Genomic DNA, 24,943 nt, shown 5'->3' on the forward strand with positions numbered 1-24,943 from the left:
GACGGGGCTACAGCTCCTCTTGCTTGTCCAAATACAAGTAGGTGTAAATATAGAGGTAAAAAAGAATCATATGGATTAGAATGAGGCAGATTAACAACTTGATTAAACTCCTTTTGTGTTTCTTCGAGATGTATCGTCTCCACTCATTTGTCCTTTTCCAGGTGAGGCGTAGTAGTCGCCAGATGGTGGTCTCCGTTCGGTCGTCCCCATGGTGCGCGCGTTCGCCCGCTCCGTCGTTCCTTGGGGGGGGAATATGAGGTGTGTGAACAGAAGCGTTAACTGATGTGTTAACGGACGCGTTAACCGATATGTTAATGGACGAATGAACCGACATGTTAACTGATGTGTTAACCGACGTGCTAACTGACGTGTTAACCGACGTGCTAACTGACGTGTTAACCGACGTGCTAACTGACGTGTTAACCGACGTGCTAACTGCTGTGTACCCCCCATTCGCAGCTGCATTTCCCCCGCGCCCCTCACCTTCGGGCCAGGTGCACATACAGGGTGAAGCCCCGGTTGAGGCGGAAGAACGGCTTGGCGAAAAAGAGGAAGTGCACTGGGTCCTCCGTGTCAAAGTAAATCTGGTGGTTCTCGCACTCTACGTTGATGAAGCAGTTTTCCCTCAGGTTGGTGGCTGAAAGGGGGGGGAAAAAAAATACACACACGTCCATTTGGCGATGGTGACATTCACAAGCTGAGGGGTAGTCGTCCTCTCCCCTACACATTTAACTAATTGGAGACTTCCAACGCGCTGCTGTTATGGCCTCATCCCGGCTGCCTCATTTTTTCCACTTTAAAAAGCCAACTGGTGGGTAAATCTCCCCGTGCATCTTTCCGCCTTACTGCTAAGCAGGTTGTACCCTGCCTTGAGACTTTTCTTGGAACTACAGCCGTACTCGCAGAAGTGAAATTCCTCTTGGCAGTAGTATCGCCAGGAACAGGACAGCTTGTTCAGCTCGCTCGAGTCATTTTCCTTTTGAAGGAAAGCTACATAAACCATTTGGTAACATGTGCACCTCACAAGGAGGTGGAGCAGGATGATTAGGGTGCCCAGCCATACATGGTGCATTTTTTTTTTTGGACAACACGAAGGGAAACCAGTTTGGAAGTGCTCCCACGATTAGAAGAGAGCACGTCGGAAGGGGCGGCTCGAATGGCTTGCTGCGCTTTCCCTCGGCGTCACCATGAAGCAAGTCCCATTTCGGCTACTGCGCAGCGTAGAGACAGGGGCAATTGGGGCGCAATTTTGTGCAAATTTTGCGTAAACTTCTTTTATGTATCAAGAGAGAGCAGTAAAAAAGGAGAGAGACATAAACATTTGGGGATCGAAAAAAAAGGACTTTACATTTTCCGTTGAAGAGGTTTATACGATTCTATGTGTTATTTTTTTTTATTTTTTTTCCTAACAGGAAAGGGAACCCTTTTTTGTGCTGATGTTTTTTTTTTTTTTTTTTTTATCACTAGTGGGGAATAGCAAAGTGGACATTTGCCGGCCAGTATGCGGCTTCTCCGCACCGTTTTTCTGCACCTTTTTTTGGCCGCTAATGCACCGCTCCTCAGGGGGAGGGGAGATACAGGGGTCGCTCCGCAGCGTTACCAAGTTTGGCGCCTACTGCGGGCGAGATGGGCTTTGTGCCGACCGGATTGCGCTGCTTATAGCGCGGCACGCACCGCAGAGTGTAGGCATATGCGTGTACCGCTCAGCGTATTTATATGCGTTTGCCGCTCATTGTATTTGAGTGTACCTCTGCATGTATGCACGCGTGTACATGCCATGCGCGTTCGCGGCACCTGAATTAAACGAGTTAATTTCGCGCGTTCGACGTGAGTGGCTGGAAAGCTTCCATTTCGAGCATTTTTCCCCACGCGGTTGACTTCCTCCGTGTGGGTTGACTGTTGCCCTCCACTGGGTTGATTCCTGCGCCCAGTTTCTTCCCCCCCGCGGAGAAATTCCCTCCCAAGAAGCGCCATTGGAGCGGAACTTTTTCCCAACGGGAGAGGCAACAAAGAGGAAAGCCACGCTTGAGCGTAAGGCTTGAAAAGGAACCGTATCCCCGCGCGGGTGTGAATTGCTTGCCAACCGGTTTGTCGTGACCATCAGGGGAGGGGCACAGCTGGCCAGTAAGGGCGCCCATCAAAATTTGTTTGCCGCTCATTAAAATTTGTTGGCTGCTCATCGAGATTGCTTCGCCACTCGTCAATATTTCCTCGCTGCCCCCCCGCGGCGCAGTCAAAATGGCGGACGGCAACCCCGCTGATGGCTGCTCCCCCGCGGTGAAGGGCGAGGAGGGGGAGGTGGGGAAGAGCCTACCCAGTGCGAAGCAGCCGAACAAGGGAAGCAAGGCCTCATTTGACATATTTTCGTACCTACATAGGGTGTATGCAAAGTACGGGCTGTATGAAGAGGACCTGGAGAGGTTCCTCCTGTACGTGAAAAGAAGGAGAGCCAAGTTAAAGGGGAAGGTTTTATGCAAAATGAAAAAAGTGGGAAATAAATACATAACGAGGCTGTACGAAACGGATAATGTGGATGAGAAGTACCTAGAGTTGTTGCTACTAGATGTGGAGGCATGCCGATGTAGGTATATCAAAATAAAAACGGATGTAAATAATTTGAAAATACCATACAGATCTACGTATTGTTACTTGAGGAGAGTGAAGAGAGCCATGGGTAAAGTGAAATTTATGAGTCACTCCGTTGAAGCCGCTGTGGATAAGAACACAGACCTGCAGATGAAGTGCTACAATGCGTACGTCCAAACAGCGTACCTCTTGGAAGGGAAGAAATTTGAGGAGGGCTTATCAAAAGTGGGGGAGTTTACCAAGCTGGTGAAGCTGGTCAAAAGGGCCATGCTGAATGAAATCGTGGAGGGGACGCGCTACACCGGGGAAGGCAAAAAAGACGGAGAGGAAGAAAAAGGTGGCTCACCTGTTGCTTCGCCATCGGAAGAACGCAGACAAAGCCGTGCCAGCCAACATACCCAAAATGAACTTACAGAAAACACCCTCATGAATAGCAAAGGGAATCTACTCATCGAAGCGGAACGCCGCATTGACGAAACGTTCGACTACTTCCTCTCCGTTATTCACTCATACGAACGTATCTGCCTGTACAATTTGAAAAAAAACAAATTAAGCAGCTTCGATGAGAAGCTACACGACGAAGAGGTACCCCTAAGGGAGAGGAAAAAAAAAACATCCATCACGGAAATGACGGACGAGAGCAAGGACATATCAACTTATAAAAAACTTGAAATTTATATGATCGAAAATACTGTGCAGATTAAAATTGAATACAGTACGTATGAACTGAAGGGGAACGGAGACTCCCTCCAGGGGGACTACTCCAGTTTGCTAAAAATAAAAAATGCCCTAGATAACGTGAAAAATGTAATTCCCATGGAGGAAATTGCAAAGCTGAATGAAAATTTCAATTTGAGAGAAGTCACATCGTGTGTGAATAAAGAGGAGTTTCCACTTTTTAAATTTTTAAATTCTTATGAAGCCAATTTTATTGTGCATAATTATGGTCAGGCATTTGCAAAATACTACGAATGTCTGACCATCATTCATGAGCAGTTAATCAAATCAACTGGGGGGAATAAAAAGGCATCTGCGAGTGGTACTCATCTGAGTAGGGGAAACCTTCTACATGAAGACCACCAAATGATGGAGAAAATTTGGAACCACATAGAACAGTACCTCTCTTGTGAAAAGTTATACGCAGACACAGAACGTACCCTCCTTGTGCTGATGAAGTTTTTATTTTCCATATACTCAGCTAGCCATTTGAAAAACTTCCCACTTGGAAATAAAAAAAATTTTGGAGACATCATCGAAGAAATGCCCCTGCTGCACACAGGAATTCGATACGCAGATATTTTGAAGCAGAACGTAGACGAATTGAACAAGTTAAAACATAATGACGAAATTTTTATTAACATTTTACAGATTATTAAAAATGTCAAATCTTTTTGCCTCGCTTGTCACTATGCAGTGGCTGGGAAAAATGCGGAAGCTCACGTACTCTTCGATTTAGTGAAAACGAGAAATTATGTGTACACGAAAATGCAACAAATGCAGATGATTCATAATGAAGCGTTGCTGCGAATTGCCATCCTCTTCAACCGACTGCAGGACGTCATTTCGCTGGTCAATGAGAAATATTACTTCCGCCATTTGTCCATCTACGCTTTGCAGGTGAAAACCAAGTGCGTGCCGTCCAATCAGAAATTATTTTCTGTAGACAATTCCTTTTTTGAGCAGAAAATGACCCAAATGTGCATGGACCCGCTGCGCATCGACATGATGCAGTTGTGCCGCGACTCCGTTTTGCTCAACCCGGACGCTCACAAGGAGGAGGAGAAGTCCTCCGGGATTAGGGGCCTGCTCCGCTCCTTCTGGAAGTAGTAGCGAGGGGTTCTCCGTGGGAAGGACCCATCTCACGTGCGAACAGGATTACTGTTTTTACGCCCTCTATGGGCATGCGTTTCACCCCTCCCCTTCTTCACAGTGCATGCCTCTGCTCTGCATTGATTTTTCCCCTCTTTTTCTGGACCTTCCTTTCGAACGGAACGGCCACTTCCAGGGGTACTTTTTTCCCCCACGTAGACATCACCACATTGAGGATGCAAAAAAAAAGAACTTTACCTGGAAAATGCACCCAGTTGTACAATCGACCTTAGGGGGCACCCGTGCCACCTTCTTAATCCGCTCGTGTAAAGGCCACGCGCAGACCACCTAATAGTTCCACCGTCTTATTGGCCAGGTGGGCTAAACTCAGTTGGTGGGAAGGGGATTCACAATTTTGTTTTTTAAAAAGGGGGAAAAATTGAAACATGTTCGTGAAGCTGGTCATGCGTGTGGAATAGCCATACGTGTAGTGGAGTCATTCGTGTAGGACAGCCATGCGTCCAGTTTGCACTTTTACACGTGGGGAATTTAAACAGACAGAACACAGATGGCGCAGGAGGCGTGATCCATATGTAGGTGCACAGGTAAACTTGGGCAAGTGTTAAAAAGCGGGGACAGGAGGGCTCGTGGGAAGGGGCAAAAATAATAAAAAAAAAAAAAAAAAAAAAAAGTACTTCACGTGGGAAGCGGCATGTGGTGCGTACATACACAAGGGCATGTACCTACACGCGCACGCACCCAGTTTGGATCTTCTTCTCATGCGCTCGGCCGCTAGGCGGTTGAGCAGTCAAGCAGTAAAGCGGTTTAGCCGCTAGCTGCTAACCACTAACCGCTAACCGCTCAACTCCATGATGGACTCCACCAAATCGTTGTTGTTCTTCTTGAGCACTTCAATGGCTCTTTCGCGCGTGCACTTCGTCTGAGACATAATTAACTCAATGTCGTCCATCGAAACGTCTCCCGCTTTTCCTGCAAGTGTGTGGGGGGCGCGCCGTGAGCATGGGGTGCATACGTGCGTGCCACATCGCAGCATATGAGTGGCGTAAATCGCAGCAAATGAGCGGCGTTTTCTTTCCTTTTGGAGGGCACAAAATGTGGCTTACCTTCGTCTAAGTCCTGAACTTTTTCGTTCGCTTTTTCAGGGGCCTCGAAATTTACCTCCTGCTCGTCCATCATTTCACCGTCCTTCGGGAGGCTATCTGGCAGGAGACCTGTTGGGGGGGAGAAAAAAAAAAAAAAAAAAAAAAAGCAATGAATGAATGAAGGAGGGTAAATATACTGGGTATATGGTCTTCCTACACCTCCTCTGCAAGGAGGTTGTGCAATTTGTCCTGCTCCCCAGATGGGGCGACAAACAGCACGGCGGCTCCCCATCGTGACGACACTGTTGAGTGCGCACGAGGTAGGAGCGAACCAGTGGGGCAATAAATACGTACGCACGTATGCAAAAGGATAAAAAAAAAAAAAAAAAACGCTCAAAAGTGTGCACATAATCATATGCATATAATGCTCTCTCACGCTCGCCTCTGCTCGCGCATTACTGTTGATCGAGTTGGTGATGTCATCCGTCTTGGCGTCTCCAAAAATGACGTACGATTCGGTGCCCTCGACTTTGTACACCTCCACATTGGATACGGCGAAAATCATTTTTTGCGACTTTTTTATAATGACTTTGTGCACATTGGGGACTGCCTTTAAGCCAAGCTTGACGAGCATCTTCCTGGCCCTTCTTTCCCCCTTGCTCATCTTTGTCCTGTTTGGTGGGTTTAAAATGTTTTTATTTTCGTCATTTTCTTCACAGGAGGAGCTCGATGAAATTTCATCTTTGGAGTTTACTCTATCGTCATGCATTTTGCTTCGTTGAAACTTCCTTCTATATGTGTATGCCTTGTGAAGGCGGCAGAGTGGGTGCGTAGCTTTAGAGGGGGGGGTTTTATTATACAGCGTCAAGCGTGCAGTGCAGCTGTTCGCTTTTATATGAGGCTACTTATTCGCAACTGTGCCTACTAGCTACCCAACTATTCGTAACTTGCGGGAGGGGTACGAACTGTCAGCGTTGTGGTTAAATAATCCTGTGGCTATTGGGGGGGGGACAAACATGTAAAAGAGGCAAAATTAAAAAAAGGGGAAAAAAAAAAGTATACAAGGTATGCAGAAGGTATGCAGAAGGTATGCAGAAGGTATGCAGCAGGTATACAAATGCTATACAAATGCTATGCAAATGCCGCACAAAACAATATACACGAACTGGCACATGCAGTGTGGTCCCTTCTGCTAAATAAACTTAATTATTTTTGCAAGGTTGTTGTTGGAGGGGGGGAGAGTTTACCATATGTAGAAACGTAAACAAAGAACAAGCGGTGGCGGAGTACTCAAATTCTCAAAAGTAAAAAGGCTGTGGTTCGTGCAGGCCAATCACTGTATTGAATGTACGGATGGATTGACGCAGAGATGCGTGGCAAGTAACCTACCTACTACGTACGTATATATATGTACACGTATACATGGTACGGCTGTGTTTATTTTATTTATGCATACATACATACATACATACAAGCTGCTGCGTTTTTTGTTTCCTTTGGGTTTTTATTCTTAAACTGCTCAAGATGAAAATTTTAAATGCTGCCCTGTGGATTTGTTTTTATTCCGAGCGCGCTGGTTAATCGCTGGGGAGGCAAAAAAGGGTATCGCGAACGCGTGTTGGCCTGCAATCACGCTGGAACGGATTCGCGTTGAAATCGCGCTGGAAGTGTATTGCAGTGCAGTGCGAACGTGGTGGAAGGAGTATATTACATGCGGATTCTCGCGCGTAGGCATGCGTTAAAACGGGCGCGTTGACATACACGCCAGGCGTAGTGCACGACTTGGTAAAAAATACATATTTCACTAGTAAACACGCCGGCCGCGTTCGACCCACATCTCCTCTCACCTTCAGCTAAATTTTTTGCAGTTCGCAAAAGGTATGTACAATTCATATTGTAAAGAAAATTGCAACGTGTACCACCCATGCGTATGTATTGTATGTGCGTGTCGGCGAACAGTTTATGCAAGTCGTTTTACGAAAATGCATTGCAGCCACTTTTTTTTTTTTTTCCGTATGCGTTTTATAGGAGAAAAAAAAAGAAAAAAAAAAATTCAGAGGGCGGTGCAGCTGCCTGCCCCCAACTTAGCAACTATGCGTACAGAGGTGGAAAGCTGTAACAAATGATAATAAAAACTGCATTTTTAACCCTCTAAAAGGAGTGTAAATCCGCGCGAGAACGAAGCAGGAATGATGTATTGCCCGGAAAGGTTTCAAAGTGTCGAATTTGTCAGCAGTTTGGGGTAAATTCCCGCGTGCAATTTATTGCATTACGTACGCACGTGTATATATGTATGTATGTACTAATACATATATGCACAGAACATTTATACGCACAAAACATTTATGTGATGCTTCCCCCCCCGTCGTTGTTGCAACATTGCCATCTTTTTTTTTTAAATGACTGGCCAATTTTTACATGAACAATCAGGCGATTTTTTATTTACAACACAACTGTTATTTTGCGTAGTATTATGTAAGTTTTTGGTTGGGGAGCACATTTCACTCCTCCCTTTTTTGCATAATGTTCATGTGGTAGTACCCTACCTGCATTGTTCCTTTTTCTTCTCGCATATTAATGATTCACGAATTGGAAAAAAGGAAAAAAATGGGGATCCCATTTTGTGACCGGTGTTGCCATTTTAAAGGTTGTGCATATTTTTCAAAAGGTCGAAAATGGCCTACACGTTTGTGCGAATATGTGGGGGAATGTTGCACATTTAATTTTTGCCTGAACGGGAGGAAGAAAAAAAAAAAAAAAAAAAAAACTCATTTTAGCTAGTCGTTCAACCTACCACTACAATCAGATTTGGCGAACGCCATCCTACTTCGCATTTCGTGGCGGGCCCACTTCGCCTAACAGAGTTACACATAAATTGGGGGTGACTGGATTGCCCCTCCAAAAAATGTAACTCTCCAAAGTGACACTTTTCCTTTTATTTGCAATATTACCATTGCGGTTTCTACCCCATTACGGTTTTTATGGAGAGCGTGTGTTTTTACATTTCAAAACGAACACTTTTAAAGCTTAAAAAAAAGTTGTGTGTGTGTTTTGCGAAAAGGAGTCAACGAACAAAATGTTATGCGATTATCGCTCGTGTGGCTCACAGGCGGCCTACCACGTGAAGGTAGGAGTGTACGACAGGGTGGGCGTAGCCAGAGTTGAGCGACTCTCTTGCACATTTCACATATGCAGGAGCATTTCTCAAAAAAAAAAAAAAAAAGGAGTTCCATTCGTCTACGTCAGCTAAATGTTGGCATACTGCAAGTTTTCCCAGAAGTTTTTTTCCTCCAGTTTTTTCTCACTATCGGGCAACTCTTTCAAATCCTTTTTTATCTTCTTCACAATATTGAAGATGTAGCAGATGACGTTTTTGTCCTTTACGCTATTGTACAGGTCTCGAAAATTGATTGCGTGCACGGTCCAGCCTGCGCGGTGAAGGGGCGAAACAAAAATGGAAAAAAAACCCGAAAGAGTCGCACTGGCAACTTCACAAAAGCAGCGTAGTGGTAAAATTTGAGCATAGGCGTAAAAAAAAAAAACCCGCTCAATGTGTGAGAGTGTGCTGTTTTATTTATGTGCCATGTGCCATGTGCCATGTGCCAAGTGCTAAGTGGCGACATCTCGACATTACCCTTCAAGGCCAACTGCTTCTGGCGCAGCTCCGCGGAGAGTAGCGGTCTGTGCGACGGGTAGAGGACATCCTAGGAAGGCGAAAGTAAGGAAAATAAAAAAATAAAAAATCACGAAAAATTGCAAAAAATGGCAAAGGGACATATTAGGAAAAGGGAACACTTTACACTGCGCATCCGCAAAGGGCGCTGTAACTGCTACACGTGATGAGAAAAAACGTCGCATGGTTCCCACGACGGGGCGTGTTCCCTCGTTCTCGCTTACCTCATATGACATTAAGTCAATTAAATGCCTTTCGTACGGAAAGGAGCAGCACACTTTGTAAATGTTTTCATGCGTGTAGGATCCCTTGTACTGTACGTTCAGCTGCGAGGGGGGGTGCAAGTGCGTGCGTGTGTGGTAGCAGCGGGAAGGGGAGCAAATGAGCAAAAAATAAGCACGCACGGGGTAGACAAAGACGCTTACGTGCCGATAGGGGGCACTTACAAAGTTGAGGATGTTGCATATGACGTGGTCGAAGTGGAACATCTTGATCTTCTTCCTCTCCTCCCGGGAGGAGGCAGAGTTGGCATTTCTGCTGCTCACATCGTCCATGTCATAATTGAGGACGTGGTAAAAAAACTTGGCAATATTCATATTGTTGTCAAACGCTTTGGCTATTTTGGGGTTCTGCGTCGGTGCGCTGGTCGGCGCGCTGGCCTGTGCTGTGTGCTCCATCCTGTGCGCAGACATATTTCTGCTGCTTCCCTCCCCAGTTATCTGCACGTTTACAGCGGAGGGCTCGAAATCCAAGTCCAGGTAGATGCTCTCCTCATTTATGTAGACATTTGGGGCCACCTTATTCCAGACATACTTGGCCTCCTTATCTTTGGAGAAAAAATCTACAAAATTGTAGACGTGGTAGCAGACCTGTTTGGCGAGAAGGACAAACTCCTGTGTGTAGAGCTGCTCAGAGTAGCTGCAAATTTCGCTCAGCAGGTGGTACAAGTAACGGTACATATTTATCTGAATGTTCACGTAGGCCAGTTTTAGAAGTAGTAAGCAGGCCTCTTCGTCCCCCTTCTGCAGGTAGGAGCGTAGTTTGTCATTTTCTTCGTAAAATAAATTAAAGGATGTCCTATCGTTGTGATGCTGGGGGGTCCTCTTAGAGTGGTTCATCGATGAGGGGTCACTTCTGTACTGTTCATCTGGATGTATGGTTAACGGGGTTGGCGGTGACCCCCCTTCTTGGCAGCTCTTCTCCAGATCGCTTCCATACCTGTGGTGCATATACTCCTGCGAGAGCTTACGCACCAGAGGCATCTTATTATTTGTGAGGGCCAACATGTAGATGAAATTGATTAGCATGAAGGAGGAGATGGGTCTCTTCTCCTGCACAATCATGTGCTCCACTAAGTCGTATAGCTTCAGTACGTTGTCATCCTCGTAGTGCATGTTGAAGCAGGCGTAGCAGAGGGCAATGCAGCTGTTGAGGTCGACCGCCGCGCTGGCGCTACGCGGGGTGTAGCCAGCTGGCGTACTTCCCATTTGGGTTGCGACTGCGTATGGTGAGGGTTCCCCCGTTTGGTGTGCATTACCATTTGGGTTTTCCACTGCTTTCACAAATGGGTCGTCTCCCACACGGGGAGTACTATCCCCACTTGGGGCTTCCCCCCGCATGGTAAGTAAGGATCGCTGCTCGGGGGGGTCACTACCGCCTGCCCCGTTCAGGGGAGAACCACAGGAGTCTCCCTCCTCCTGCTGCCGCTCCTCCTGCTTCTGCCCCTCCTCCCCCTCGTAGCTGTTCAGTATGCCACTCGTTATGGAGTTTATTTTTTTTCTGAAGAGGGCAATGAGCTTGGGCCTCCTGGACATGTGCGTGAGGGCCACAAACTTCATGTACCGACTGGCGGTAATGTTGCTTAGGAAGATTAGGAACTCCATGTTGGTGCTTTTGGAAAGGATGGGAATAATTTGGCGCATGATCATATTTAAGATGACGTCGTCGTGCATGCGTTTGTCCCTCATGATGATTAGCAAGTTGTTAACGTCTTTAATGCTGAGCTGCCAGAAGTTGTGCAGGCGCAGTTTGATTTGTTCGTACAGGAGGTCGCTAATATGCGGGAGGTACACTTCCTCCTCGTTGCTCATAAGGGCGGGGGGCAGCTCGTTCAGGTTTACCGTCTCATCGAATATGTCTACGTATCGCTCTGGGGGGGAAGTCAAAAGGGGGGGGCCCAACATGGGTGAAGCCACCTCTTCCGCTGCGCTTTCCGCTGCGCTTCCCGCTGCGCTTCCCGATGCGCTTCTCGATGTGCTTCTCGATGCGGGCGAGGCACAAACGAGGTAACCATGCTGGGCGTACTTGCTCAAATCGTTGATAATGAGCATAATGTTGACGCAGTCCTCCCCACAGAGCAGCCTATATTTCCGCTTGACGTTCTGCAGAATGTGGGCAATCAAGCGGAAGACGTCCACGTGGTGCACATTCAAGTAGCACACATTTTTGAGGGCATACAGAATGAGCGTCAAATTTTCTAAATAAAGGAGGTGCCTAATTTGGAAGATCTGCTGAACGAGGAGGTAGTAAAATTTATGGTCGTATATTTCGAGGAAGGACGAATGGTACATCACATTGGTGATTTGCAAAGGGGAGAAGGCGTACACATTTTTTACAACTTTATTTTTTAAAAAGGAAAAGAGGTGTTTGTATTTGTAGCTGAACTGTATTCTGCTGAGGCAGGTTAAAATGGAGACGATATCCTTTGTGCTGATTTGCTTCACATTTTCATTTAGCTTGGTGAGTATGTTAATGTAGAGATCCGGTTTGTGGGCATTCACATAGGTGTAGGACCACAAGAGGATGCAGAGATTTTTTACACTCATGTGGTGTATGTACACATTAATGGCATTGTAAAAGATGTCCATGTAGAGGTACTCATCATATTCATTCAGCTTGGTTAGTGAGTACACAATATTTACCAAATCAAGGTGATCACATTTGTGTATGTCTCTCTCCACGATTTTTTTTAACTTCTTCACCAATTTGGAGGTATAATTAATATGACTAAAAGCCCATAAAATGTTGCTTACATTTTTCATGTTCAGCTGATCTGTGTGCTCCTCTATCCGCTTGGACAACTCATAGTAGGTGTTCACCTCTTTGTACTTTAATTTTGAAAGAGACGTCAGGAGAGATATCAAATCGTTGAGGGGTAAACTTGTCGATGCTGTTAACATGTCAGATTTCACCATGTCGATGACTTTCATTTTGAAGGTGCGACTCTCGTTTGTCTCCACGAGGATGTTACTTAGGGTGTATAGAATGCTGCACACGTGCTTTGGCTCAGCCTCCTTCAGATTCACACTCATGTAATTGATCACGTCGTTGAAGAAGTAGGGGAAGTGCTCCATCTTCACGAAGGCGTAGAAGATCTGCACCAAGTTGGACAGTTCGAAGGTTGCCAATTTCTCATTTACCCTTTTCAACACATTAAGGTACATGTAGTTCTTCGTGAGGGTCCCCTTCTGGTAGGAATCCATCAGCTTTGACATCTTCATGATGGCGCTGCTGAGGTTTATATTGTCGCAGCTGTGCAGGTTATTGTACAGCACGGTGACTATGCCCATGGCCGTTTTCTCCCTTTTGATTTCCCTCTGGATGACCAGGTTGTCTATATTCCCGTCGATGATGCTGCTCAGGCTCTGCCCGCCCAGCCGCTCCACGCCCTCCGCGGTGTGATCGGTGTGAGCGGCGTGAGCGGCGGTGTGGTCGGCGGTGTGATCGACGGTGCAATCGTTGTTATATTCGCTGATCCCCTCGCTGGCTCCCTCTCTGGGGGGGGGCTGCCTCCCCACTTGGTTGTCGCGCCGAGCCGCCAACGCCTCTTCACTGCGTGGGGCCTTCCCCACTTGGTAGCCCTCCCCAATGCACCTCCTCGCCGAGATGTCCTCCACCTCGTTCACGAAAAGGGAGTCCCTCCCGGAAGCCGCGGACTCGGCCTCCCCCTTCGCGTCCAAGTCGTCCACCAGAAACTCGCTCACCACCTTCTTCCTCCTCAGTTCGGCGTAGCGCGCGTTCAGGTCGCACGCAAGGGCGCTCCGCGTCAGATCCTCGTGTATCATATTGTTTATGTTCAGCTCCTCCGCGTCGCGGTGCGGTATACCCTCTTTGGCCGCTTCTCCCTCTTCTCCCCCTTTGGCCGCTTCTCCCCCGTGGAGGGGTGACTGGGCGTAAATTTCGTCATACGACTTTATGTCATTTGTGTAGGCCTCGTCGCCCGACAAGAACCGGTCGATGTCGTCATGGTGGGGGGAAGATGGGTCTGAGCGAGGGCCTCCACACCTGCTCCTGCTATGCACTCCGCTATTTCTCCCATTTGCGCTGCTTCCCCCACCCCCTGCCGAGTGAACATACTGCTCCTCCTTTTTAACCTTCTGATACTCCCTGCTCATTTTTTGGTCTAGCTCCTTCTGATAGTTCTTCATTTTTTTCTTGTTCCTTAGGTAATCCTCCTTCTCCTTCAAAATTTCCCACAGACTCTTTTCATCCTCCTGCAGGGGAAGGGCAGTTTGCCCAAATCGGAAGCTCTTCTTCGTCTTGGTTCCCCCCCCCTTCGCTAGTCCCTTCTGCTCGTTGTACCTTTTAACCAGCTGGTTGAATTTATCATTGCACGGGAGGAAGTCCGGGTCGGCATCGGCATCCCTTTGCTTAAATATTCTGACGGTGCTGTGCTCCTGCCGGGCGCAGTCGTCCTCGTCAATTTTGTGCAGGAAGTCCCTCTGCTTTTGCACATCTATGGCGTTGCAAGCTGTGTTCTGTGCGTCGTTGTGGGTGTCCTTGTGAGCATCCTCGTGAGCGATATTTCGAGCGATGTTTTCATCTGCACTGAAGCTGCCTCTCCGATTCTGCTCCTCCTTTGGGGCGGAGACCCCCTCTTCGCAGCTCGTCAATCGATCCCCATACTTCTCCTCCCCGCGAATGGGTAGGTTCCCCCTGCCGTGCACTCCGCCCCTCCATGTTGTCGTGAACAGTCTACACCGGTTGAGCTTACCCGCGATGAAGTTTCTCATATTCGTGGGCTGCGTCCACGGAGTGGATGGCAAACTGTAACAAATGGTGAGGGGTATTACAAGCTGCTATGTGAGCGGCCAGTTGAGCAGATGCGGTTTCCCCCGGTGTGTGCATTTCTCTGCTACGTTTGCTTTGGCACGAGAGCGGCTTCAATTTTTTTTAAAGCAACCCGTACGATTCTGCTGAACCGTAGCGATGTGTCGAGTGCGCGTTTGCACTGGGTATGCTCGCCGCATGATCGCTCATCCTGCAGATTGTAATGACCCCTCTTGCGTCTGCCACTTCTGCCACGTCTGCCACTTCTTCCGCATCTACCGCTTCTACCGCTGTCGTTCTTTCCTTCCGCCTAGCTACGCTCCTCACCGTGAACAACACGCCACTGTGCTTCGTTCGTTCGCTCGTTCGTTGGTGTGTTCGCCTGAGCCGCTTCCTCAGGAAAAGGCGCGAGAAAAGATCGATTCGCCTGACCAGGCAACTAAAAAAAAAAAAAAAAATTTTAATTCAAGTCAGGCAATCAAGTTACACGGGATGTAGCATCATTGCGAAGGTGGATGGCGTGCCTATTTCTGCGGTGCACTTGCATCTACGGTTGCTTAGGGGTGTACATATATTTTTTTTCGCTGCATTGTAAGGTGAGAGAGCTTGTCGACCGGTTGGCGCCCCCATTTATGCGCAATTGTCAACGTTAGGAAGGAGCAAACAGGAAGAGCGGCGAAAAAAGGAGAAGAAATGTGAAGAAGCGCGAGAAATAAGCTAAAATGGTAAAAAACATAGTTGGGGGGAACTCCCTAAATGAGTGAACATCGCTGCGGCGTGGGGAAGGGGAGGGGGCAGCGGAATGGGCACCTCCCCTGGAAGCGATGTATTATTATATTATGACAGTTTGCCCGAGTGGTTAAGGGGTTGGACTTGAAATCCAATGAGCTTTGCTTGCGCAGGTTCGAATCCTGCAGCTGTCGGTTGAAAAATTTTATTAGCAAGTATAAAAAAAGGCCAACAAAAAAATGTGATTTTTATTTAAAAAAAATATATAAATTTTTTTTTTCTAATTTTTCCACTCTACAAAAGTAATGTTTTTCTCCATCAGCATCACTCGCTGCGTACGCTTCGTACGATTAATTACTTCGAGTGGCAAAGAACCCCCCCTTCGCGCCCTCTTCCGGCCGCGCAACAGATTCGCGAAGTTCCCATTCCGCCGCTGACCACAGCCGCGTGAACAATTTGACGCTCTCTGCCCATTTGTTCGGAAGGTTTTCCCTTTTTTTTGGAGCCCCCGTGAGAGGGCATTTTACCTGCTGCAACCTCCATTCGCGCGTATCAGGTCATTTTCGCCCCATCCGGCGTATCAGCGCTGAGCAAACATAAAAATAGGTACTTATGCGTGATAAGGGGGAACACATAATAGCTAAGTTGAACGCTTAAAAAAACAAATTATGGTGGTTAGAAAAAAAAAAAAAAAATCGCTTTGCCAGTCGTGGGGGTTGCATACTTCTGGTAAGGCGCGCGAAAGTGGCGAGGAGAGAGCTGCCTTGGGGGGTACCTAACTGATGCCCATTTGGTTGTGCGTAAAATGGGGTCTTCCCCCCTCGACCAATCTTTTAGGAACGAAGCAGCAGTTGCTCCGCTTCTGCTCCGCTTCTGCCCCGCTTCTGCCCCGCTTCTTCTCCTCACCCGCGCCGCTCCTCCGCTCCTCCGCTCCTCCTCTACCGCTGAAACACCGCCGTGTTGAGGCTCTTTCGCACGGAGGCGCGCTGCACACAGGCAATCGGCGTGGTGGTGAGGCACCCGATTAGGTCCTTGTAGGAAATCTTGTGGAAGTTAAAAAAGAGTCGCAGCAAGTTGAGGGGTTCCACCACTTGCATGTCTGTGAGCGCCCCGGAGGAAACGATGATTCTGCCAAAGGGGACGATCGAGAAGAGGCTGCAAATGTTTATGGCTGCATGATAGTAATGGGCTTCCTCACTTGGTGCGGCAAGGGAGGATATTTCGAAGAAGATCCCCCTATCTAGGGCACTCTGCACATCAGATTTTTTCAGTACAGCAAAGGTATGGCTCATATTAAAAAATATAATGTCACAGTCCAATTTCATGGCGACTGAATTGATTTCATCTGCCGAGCTAACTTCGATGGCCACAATGTCAAAGTTGCTGTTTTTTACAAACGTGCTGTAGTGCTCCATCATGACTGCGTCTTGGTATTTTATGTTGACTCTCCTCAGCACGTGGGTGTTTGTGTTATTGGCGAGGGAGACGCCTCGGCGGGTGTTGGCAGCGGTACTGCCACTGGCACTGCCACTACTACTTCCACCGCTGCTGGCACCCATTAGGCGGTCCCTTAACCCGTTCAACTCCTCCCTCGTCGGCAGGGGGCAATTCCCACGCATTATAAAATCCGCACACACATTTTTAACGCTTAGCGAGTTGGGTCGATTCACTAAAATGTAGTTCCCCTCCTGGTTGGAACTCATCTGGACGAGCTGCTCACGTAGTTCTTCTTCCTTATCCAATCGGTCAACAAAATAATTCCCAGAGCAGCTCTTCCCATTCGTTTTCTCCTTCCCATTTTCACTACCCACGAAGCAATTTACTATTTTAAACGGTTCAGATGGAATGGCCTTATTGTCTTCCTCATATTGTACACTCACTGCTACGATGCTGAACCCCACGTTGAGCGCCTTGGCAACCATCGCCTTGGCCTTCTTTGCTGAGGAGAATTTCAAATTCAAATCGACGTACATTTTGTATACCAGGATGGGCGTCCACTGTGGGGGTAGGCGTCTACAGCACGGGGAGCGAATCTCTTTCTACGCTGTCAGCTCCACCCGCGCACAGATGAGAGGTCTTCATTTTACAGAAGGGGGGGCCTTCTCACGTGCAAACGGAACGTAGGTGGGAACGCAATGCAGATGGGGACGCTGCTGATTATGGAAACCATGATGATGATGGCAACCCCAATGGAGCATTATAAAAACCGCCTCCCTCTACACTATGCAACCTTTTTTCACATAGCAGCAATTTCAATCGAGCTGTTTTTTGGGATCCTCCTTTTTTCCGCCCCACATGGGTCACTCCCCCAACTTGTATTTTCACAAAAAAAAGGGGGAAGTATAAAAAAAACTGGGTGGGACCCTCACACGGAGCACCATCTATGTAGGAAGGCCTACTGGTTTGGTATGTCCCTTCTTTAAAGTCAAACGTAACGGGTGAGAGGGGGGGGGCAAAAAAAAAATAATAAAATGAATGACTGCTCTGATTACGCCGCGTTTCCCCAAATGACCTCACATTTTTGTACATACTTCTTTATTTTATTATTTTTTTTTTTGTATTTTTTTTTTTCCAAATTGTAGCGTTTGAAAAGGGCTGCCCAGCTGAGGCAAACATTTCACAGCCGAAAAGCCGCGTCAGCCGAGGGCAGATGCATGCGTGCATGCGTATGCGCGTGTAGGGCCCGGCACACGGGTGACGCGAAACGGGGGAAGGGGACCCTCGGCGCAAACACAACTTTAGGAGGCAGCACAAAATGGGGAAACAAAGAACAACAAAATTGTAAAAAAAAAAAAAATTGCAACTGATATGTGACTTATGGGAGAACGGACGGGCGAATCGAATGAGCGAAATATTTATTCATTTTATAGCGTACAAGGAGGAAAAAAAAAAAAAAAATGGAAAAAAAAAAAAAAGACCTCGTTCAATGAGTCCCACCTGCGCGCATTGAGAGGACTACCCACACGGATAATCCGCGAAAGGGACATGACGAAACGGTGTGCGGACTTAATTTGGCGACGGCGCACACGCGACGTTTCTCTCACCCGGAGAAGGTGCTCTTCAGAATTTCACAAAAGGGGGGTAAATCAAATCGGTGGGGAACAACTGACTATTTTTTCTTTTTTCTTCCCCTTCCTCTACTTCTCCCCCTTGGGGGCAAGCCCCAATAGCGGAAGCACTGCTGCCGCACCTCCACTCCGCAGCAGCTCAGTTCATCACCGTTTCATACGACTCGTCATTCTCATTGGTGTAGTTGAGCGACGAACTGGTGTTGTAGTGCACGAAGCTGTTCGTGGACCCATGCGTATTCGCCATGTGCATCTGCTCGTAGTGATCGCCGCGTTGCACACTCATTCCACGGTGGTAACTCCCAGCGGTGCTTTCCCTCTCTCGCGCGGCACGCACAGAAGGGTAGGAGACTCCCCTCTCGTCCTTCACCATGCTGAGTTTGTTAAATAAGGGACTTTGCGGCTGGACATTCCCCTGCAACACGTCATACATCATGGGCGCAATGAAGCCTGTAATGTTTGGGTCTACCCATCCCTCGGGAACTTGTCCAAACACATTTTGGAGAGACGAAATATCATTATTCTGAACCTGTTCAGGTGGTACTAGATCCAAAAATTGTGGCTTGGCAAGACTTGGCACAGGAATGAACTGATGCACTTCGATAGCGTGCAACTTGAAAGAGATCGGATCAAGTTTTCCCCCATCAATGGGTGGCTTATCAATTTTCCCTAGGTATTCTATGGTAGGGTTGACGGGACTCTTCTCCATGAGGTTACTCGATTGGGTAGACTTGCTGTCTGTGTGCTGCCCCATTTGCTTCTTAACCGTGTTCAAATCTTTTTTAAAAAATGCGGCAAAGTCTTTAGGCATGGATAGGGGGTAGCCAGTCTTAGGGTCGCAGTCTTCCAGGTGTTTTTTTTCTTCCACTTGGTTACAGTTGGTAAAATTGCAAAAGGGCCATTGGTTGTTTTTTTTTTTCTTTTTGAGTTCCATTGGGGTTAGCGGTTGGGACCCCCTTCGCTGCGTTTCGCCTTTTCCGTTTTGTGAGTTCAACCGCGCGACGTCCAGAAGGGACTTTTTCACCAGGGCGTCCACGTGCGTGTTGGATGCGCTCGCGTGGGGGCCGCCTTGGTACTCCCCGCGGTGCTGGAAGGTGTGGTCTCCGAGGAAGTTGTAGCCATGTTTCCTCTCGTCCCCCTCTACGTTTTCGCGCCCCTCCTTGAAGAAGGAGCTGTTCCTGAGGAGTATCTCCGGGGGGATGTCCGCAGCGCGCTGGTTAGGGTTCACAACCTCGGACATGTTTTGAAAGTGGACCTCCGGGTAGGGCACAATGAGTGGCGGCGGGCAGTCCAACTCGATGTCTATCTTAGGGACGTATTTACAAACAGGGACGTCCTGGTATTTTTCCTTCCACTCATATTTTACAATATCAATCTGTTTCTCCACTTGCGTAATTTTAGGAATTATTTTTTCTTTTACATCAACGATAATTTCTTTTTCCACAAATTTGTCTATATATTTAATTTGAGGAACTTCCACTTGAATTACTTTTTGCTCTCCTTCATATTTTGGTATGACCCTGGGTATCTCTCGGACATCCCAAATGGGAGAGAATACAGGGGTATATCCTATCGGCATATCAACTTCCACTGTTTTTTCTTTCATTTTTTCTTGAGAGATGTTCACTTTTCTTTCTTTAAATAGTAACTCCACTGTTGGTACGTCATGCTTTGTTTCTTGCGTATAATGTTTTGGCTGCAGAACGTCTTGGACTTCATATTTTTTCGTTTCGATTATTTTGTCTCTGATGTACTTGTCTTGATATACTGGTATGTTAAAGACTGGCTGGTCTCCTTTTACATTTATGACTGGTCTTTCTTCCACCTGTTCATACACCTGTTGGGTTTCTCCTTCGTAGTACATCTCATCGTGTTCACTCGCCTGGTGGTTGCTCTTCGGGGGAGAGTCATTCCTTTCTTTGCAACAGTCTCTAAAAAAAAGCGCGCATTGTTTTCGCTCCATAATGTTGTGTTTTTCCGAAAATTGGGATTCGTCTGTGGGGGAGTGAATTAAGTGTCCATTTGGTTGGTGCGTTTTTTTTTTTTGGCATCTATACCATGGGGGGAATTATCCCCCAATTGTGCGCCTCGAAGGGGGTGCTTGCTGTGAGTGCTGCCTACCTGCTGAGCGATCTTGCGAAAGATGCAAATGTTGCAGGATGGGTTGGGTGGAGCGCCAATAATCTGAACGTAACGGGGGAGGGGAAGCAAGCATGTAGACGTGAACTTATACACATGTGGCAGGAAACATGGAGCTTTAAAAATTTATACACTTTATGCGTCGTTTTACGTTATGCGTTATATGCTATACTTCTTTTTTTTTTTTTTTTTTTTTTTTTCCCGCTAGTTCAGGCAAACTCCTCCACGCTGTTAACCCGTTTGGCGATATGCCCCCATTTGTGTGCACGTTCGTGGGCATCACAATGCACCTGTTCGTAGTTCGCTGGAGGTGCCCGAACAAGTGGAGTGTCTTCTCCTACCTATTAACAGCTGCTCCTCGAGCTCGACTTCTTTTACAAAAAAGGGATATAATTAACAAAAATTACAAATATGCTACATCAGTTGGGTTGCTGAGCAGTTGCACGCTTCTCCTCAGTGTGCGATTGATTGGTGTGTCACCACCTGGGGAGGAAAACAATGATGATTTTTCCTTAAAAATTACAGACAAAAGTTCGAGCAATGTGAAGAAGAAAAAACAAAAACAGAAAAAAAAAAAAAAAAGTGACAACTTGCGCGTAGAAATGATACTCATTCGAGTTTAAAGTGTAAAAGTTCATGCAGACGGATCGACGATGTTGGGAACTCTTTCACGTCTTGTCCTGTCTATAGGGCCAACTCGTTAACTCATGTTTTTGTTTCCGTTGCTGCTTGTTTTTTTTTGGAACTCCGGTTCGGCCGCTTTGTGTGTGCACATTTGCCTGCACAGGTTTTCTTGTGCAGAAAAAAAAAAAAAAAAAAAAAAAAAAAATGAAGGATGTAAGGTAAAAATGGCAAGGAAAAAACAGCTAGCAAAAAAAGCTATCAAAAAAGCTATCAAAAAAGGGAAGGTAAAAATGGCGGGGAAGAGGAACTAGCAAAATGGGCAAACCCAAGTGAACAACCCATGATCCGCCAAAAAGGCCAAAGAAACAAAGCTGAGGATGGAGTCTAACGAAGGGGCCTCCATGTTGTGTACTTACAACTCGCGCATTTTTTTCATCACAAAAAAAAAAAAAAAACATAAGAAGATTAATTTTGTGCCCATTTTGTAAAAACTGTATGCATTGCTGAGCAAAGAAAGAGCACAATTTTTAGTCCTTCCTATTAATTCTACAAAAGGAGGCACTGTCTAACCGTTCATGCATGACTGCTCTTTCTGTGAGGCACATTGTGCATGTCACTATGTCCTTAGTTACACTTACCAATGTTCGCAACTTTGATTTTGCCTCCTCTATGAATGTTCCTTATGACACTTTGTAAAAAAAAAAAAAAAAAGACTTTACCGTTTAACACTACTTTTACACGTGATGGGGCAAAAATGAGAGGACTTCCTGTGGACGGATTTCCCCTGGTTATGCGCTCCTATGCACAGTAAATGGCAAAGCGGAGAATTCTACTGAAAGGGGTCCCCACCAGTGTGCAACGAAATTCAATGATTTGACTAACCAACTTGGAAAATCGCCAAGTTGGGAAAAGTTGAAAAAAGAAAAAAATAAAGCATGTACAAAGAATGCCTAAATAGTGAGCACATAAAGAACAAATAAATGTCATCGTTGGGAGGAAGGAACATTCCTTGACGCCATAGCAAAGCTCAGCGTAAGACTTGCTTAAAGGTGTGCAAAAAAAAAAAAAAAAATGGCCGCACAGTTTTTTCTTTTTGGAACACTCCACGTTCTACTGCTTCGAGAAGGAATTTTAAAAGGCCTACACGAATTCTTTTTTTTTTATTTTTAATGTAGACTTAATTTTGGTACGTTGTAAAGGGGGCAGCAAACCGTTGTTGCGGAACGCACAGGTGTCCTTCTGAAGGCGTCATATGGCCACAAAATTGCGTGTTTATCGTAACATGGAAAGGAGGAAAATAAGTGGGAGCGAAAAAAGAGGAACTATTTGTGGATAAGTTTACCTGAGCGGAAAAAAGACCACGTGGGTGATAGCCTTCCCCTCTGCGTTTTCGTTTTCTTTTTCGCTTTTGTTGCTCTTTAGCATGGGTTGTTTTAAAATGCTGGGAGCATTTGCACAGTTGGAAACGCCGCAGGGGGCATTGCGCCTTGGAATTTTTTTTTTTTTTTTTTTGGCGATAATGCATTTTAGCTAGCTGAGCTTTTTTATGTGTGCATTTTGGTTAGCCCCTATTTTTCATTACATATGTTCGGAAAGGACGCTCTTTTTTCAAAATTTTTGATGTGTTCGCTTTGTCATCGTAACTCTGCGATAGGAGATGACGGAAGTCAATTTGAATTACCCTCAAGGGGGAAGAAAGATCTGCATTTTGCGGTGCCACACTTGGGGAGGTGTCATTTTGTACGATGGGCGACGACGGTTAATTATACCACTGGTGTGGCAATCGTTACAACATATTTTGAAATGTGCGCCGGGGGCAGTGCCCCACGACGTGGATACAAATGGCTTGCTCGTTTGTTCGTAAAAATGGAGTCATAAAAAAGGAAAATGTTTCATACGTGGGAACGTGCCGCAAAAGTATGTCGGACGGGCGGGGGGCCTCTTCCATAATCAGGGCACACTAACCAGTTGGACGTTTACTTTGGAGGAATTCGCTTTCGGCGAAATTGCACAGCGTTGGTGTGATTCGACACGGTGTGTACTCAGCCTACGAAGCGTATGAAGCGTACGCACCGTACATGGAAGCGACAAAAAATTGCAAACTTTTTTTTCCCCCTCTACCTCTACATGCGGAACGTTTATTCAGCACGTTCGAGCAGCTTTACGGGTGGGGAAAAAATTCTAGCCGCTGTTCTCATGGCTGGGCATCATAGAACCTCGGACGAACTCGAGGTAGGTGTCAAAGTGGGTGAGCGTGGGGAGCGTGTCCTTCAGGTTTTGGTAAATTTGCTCATTGTCCGCCTGCCTGGCCCTGGCAAGAGCCCTTTCAAACTCGGCCGCATCATTATCCTTGAGGAAGCGAAGCAAATTGTTGACCGTTTTTATTAACTCAGATTTGATGGCGGTTTCCAACTGGGGGAGGAGGACATTGGAAAGGCACCGATAAAAGGGGATGTCCTCATCTAGGAGGACCCCCGGCAGAGTAGTACTTCCATTTCCACATTTGGAAAATATTTTGAAAATCAAATCGTTCACATTTTTGCAATTATACTTGGAGCTCACCTCTTCCTTATTTTCACACGCAAGGATAATTTGTTCGACGAGGCTGACAATATTTTTGAGAACCGCTCTAACCACTTGCTCATCTGTCGATTGGCACAAAAATTCACAAATGATAATTAAATATTTTTTGTCCTTTACGTAGTGAGCTAATTTGTGCTCATCCTGCAGGACGGTTTGCAGTTGTTCCATGATAGGCTGTATAATTTCACTTTTCCTCTTGTCCGCATCTTTAACACTTTTGGGAGCTTTGGAGTAGACCAGATTTTTCCACTGCACGTATAGAAATTTATCCTCGTTGGACTGCTTAAAATCGTAGAAAAATTCCATGACGACATAAAATCCATAGTAGTCATTAAAAATATCTTCAAAATTTGAGGCAATTTTTTTTACCACAAAATCGTGTAGCAATTTCGTGTCATCTGTAATTTTGAGCAACCTAATGATTAGCAGAAAGTTTACGCTATTTTTACACAAATCGCAGATATCATTTTTTAGTACCTTTATTAGACTCTTTTTATGTTTGTTTGTGGCGTACCCTAGGAGATATATTAGCGCTTGATTTCCTAGGTTGGTCGAGAGGAGGTATTCACACCCTTGGTGGATGGTCTCCATGACGTTGGCCAACTCTTCATCATTTAGAATTTTGGATGCTGTCAGGAGGATATTATGAGAAACGATATTGTAAAGGAGCTCCTTCTCCACCAGCATTTCTACCACCTCGATTAGGTACTTACGTATTAGTGTTTTATTTTCTTCATTAAACGTCTCGAACATTTCTTTGGTGTCTTTTTTTAAAATATCCAGAGTTATATTTTTCATCCCGTTTGCGAGCTTTTCATTTTGGCTACCTCCATTCGGGATGATCAGATAGTTTGTAATTTTTGTTCTCATGCCTGTTTTGAGCTTTTGAAAAACGGTGTTCCACAGTCTGGAAGCAAATTTCGTGAAAAAGGTCTTCGGGTTTTTTAACAGCCACTGCTGGATGTCCTTTCTTATCTCTTCACCTTTCGCGTGTTTGTAAAAACATTGGAAGACGATCGACACGAAGTTGAACGTGCTGATGTCGCTCATATGTTCATGCAGATTTTTCCACAACTTTTTTTGCACCTCCTCCGATCCGTTGATTACTAAGGAGGAAATAATGTGGTACCCCAAGTTGGTCCGTGCAAATTTGGCTAGCTGTACCTTTTTTAGCTCTGCACAGAGCAGATTTATTTGCCTCTTTTTCTCGTCCTTATCCTTTGTCTGTAGCAAGTCGTTCAATTTGATTCTCAATTTTTTGTAGTAGTCGTAATTTTCTACTATCACTTTTTTTTTATGTTCCTTTATTAATTTTTTTTTTTTTGACTTGGACAGATTTTCGTCGTTCATAATTTTTTTGCACTTTTCGTTTAGAAGTTCGCTTTTGTTTTGATTGTCCCTTCGTTTGTGGGTCTTCCCTGTGGGGGTTCCTTTCCCAGCGCTTTCTTCGCGGGGCCTCCTTTTGGAGTTCTTCCCCTCGTCTGTGTTGTTCCCCCTGGGGTGGTTCTTCCCTATGGGGTGATTCTTCCCTATGGGGTGGTTCTTCCCAATGGGATGCTTCTTCCCCTTGGGGTGGTCGC

General features: G+C 46.2%; 7 protein-coding genes across 7 annotated transcripts in view, besides 7 other annotated features; 1 reads left to right on the forward strand and 6 right to left on the reverse strand.

Moving 5' to 3' along the window:
• Nucleotides 1-7: 7 nt before the first annotated feature.
• PVX_114215 (hypothetical protein, conserved) lies at nucleotides 8-1,003 on the reverse strand (the record flags this gene model as incomplete). Its single annotated transcript, XM_001616181.1, has 3 exons — nucleotides 8-239; nucleotides 484-637; nucleotides 847-1,003. The coding sequence occupies 3 exons, from the start codon at nucleotides 1,001-1,003 to the stop codon at nucleotides 8-10; spliced, it is 543 nt and encodes a 180-aa protein (XP_001616231.1).
• A 789-nt stretch (nucleotides 1,004-1,792) lies between these two features.
• Nucleotides 1,793-4,502, forward strand: PVX_114210 (hypothetical protein, conserved). The gene has a single exon (XM_001616180.1). It carries the CDS (start codon nucleotides 2,239-2,241, stop codon nucleotides 4,411-4,413), a length of 2,175 nt encoding a protein of 724 aa, XP_001616230.1. The 5' UTR covers nucleotides 1,793-2,238; the 3' UTR covers nucleotides 4,414-4,502.
• Nucleotides 3,563-3,642: a microsatellite.
• A 295-nt stretch (nucleotides 4,503-4,797) lies between the features above and the next one.
• On the reverse strand, nucleotides 4,798-7,045 carry PVX_114205 (nascent polypeptide associated complex alpha chain, putative). Its single transcript, XM_001616179.1, has 4 exons — nucleotides 6,746-7,045; nucleotides 5,958-6,494; nucleotides 5,520-5,627; nucleotides 4,798-5,385 (listed from the first exon to the last, which is right to left on the reverse strand). The coding sequence occupies exons 2-4, from the start codon at nucleotides 6,265-6,267 to the stop codon at nucleotides 5,249-5,251; spliced, it is 555 nt and encodes a 184-aa protein (XP_001616229.1). The 5' UTR covers nucleotides 6,268-6,494; nucleotides 6,746-7,045; the 3' UTR covers nucleotides 4,798-5,248.
• Nucleotides 7,046-8,744: 1,699 nt separating this feature from the next.
• Nucleotides 8,745-14,332, reverse strand: PVX_114200 (hypothetical protein, conserved; the record flags this gene model as incomplete). Its single annotated transcript, XM_001616178.1, has 4 exons — nucleotides 9,618-14,332; nucleotides 9,396-9,497; nucleotides 9,133-9,202; nucleotides 8,745-8,926 (listed from the first exon to the last, which is right to left on the reverse strand). The coding sequence occupies exons 1-4, from the start codon at nucleotides 14,181-14,183 to the stop codon at nucleotides 8,745-8,747; spliced, it is 4,920 nt and encodes a 1,639-aa protein (XP_001616228.1). The 5' UTR covers nucleotides 14,184-14,332.
• Nucleotides 9,320-9,342: a microsatellite.
• Nucleotides 10,228-10,251: a microsatellite.
• Nucleotides 10,922-10,996: a microsatellite.
• Nucleotides 11,594-11,623: a microsatellite.
• A 1,555-nt stretch (nucleotides 14,333-15,887) lies between the features above and the next one.
• Nucleotides 15,888-17,471, reverse strand: PVX_114195 (hypothetical protein, conserved; the record flags this gene model as incomplete). The annotated part of the gene is made up of 1 exon (XM_001616177.1): nucleotides 15,888-17,471. The coding sequence occupies exon 1, from the start codon at nucleotides 16,920-16,922 to the stop codon at nucleotides 15,888-15,890; it is 1,035 nt and encodes a 344-aa protein (XP_001616227.1). The 5' UTR covers nucleotides 16,923-17,471.
• Nucleotides 17,472-18,156: 685 nt separating this feature from the next.
• Nucleotides 18,157-20,957, reverse strand: PVX_114190 (Pfs77, putative; the record flags this gene model as incomplete). The annotated part of the gene is made up of 3 exons (XM_001616176.1): nucleotides 20,498-20,957; nucleotides 20,139-20,201; nucleotides 18,157-20,012 (listed from the first exon to the last, which is right to left on the reverse strand). The coding sequence occupies exon 3, from the start codon at nucleotides 19,978-19,980 to the stop codon at nucleotides 18,157-18,159; it is 1,824 nt and encodes a 607-aa protein (XP_001616226.1). The 5' UTR covers nucleotides 19,981-20,012; nucleotides 20,139-20,201; nucleotides 20,498-20,957.
• Nucleotides 19,053-19,117: a microsatellite.
• A 352-nt stretch (nucleotides 20,958-21,309) lies between the features above and the next one.
• Nucleotides 21,310-21,345: a microsatellite.
• Nucleotides 21,346-22,896: 1,551 nt separating this feature from the next.
• PVX_114185 (hypothetical protein, conserved) overlaps nucleotides 22,897-24,943 on the reverse strand; it is a gene marked incomplete at its 5' end in the record, with an annotated part of 2,192 nt that continues 145 nt past the window's right edge. Inside the window, one exon of the mRNA XM_001616175.1 lies at nucleotides 22,897-24,943. This exon is cut by the window's right edge and continues 145 nt beyond it. Within this exon, the coding sequence (XP_001616225.1) occupies nucleotides 22,962-24,943 (1,982 nt within the window). The 3' untranslated portion in view covers nucleotides 22,897-22,961.

This window comes from Plasmodium vivax, chromosome 11 (assembly GCF_000002415.2).
Source record: "Plasmodium vivax chromosome 11, whole genome shotgun sequence".
Classification (NCBI taxonomy): domain Eukaryota; phylum Apicomplexa; class Aconoidasida; order Haemosporida; family Plasmodiidae; genus Plasmodium; species Plasmodium vivax.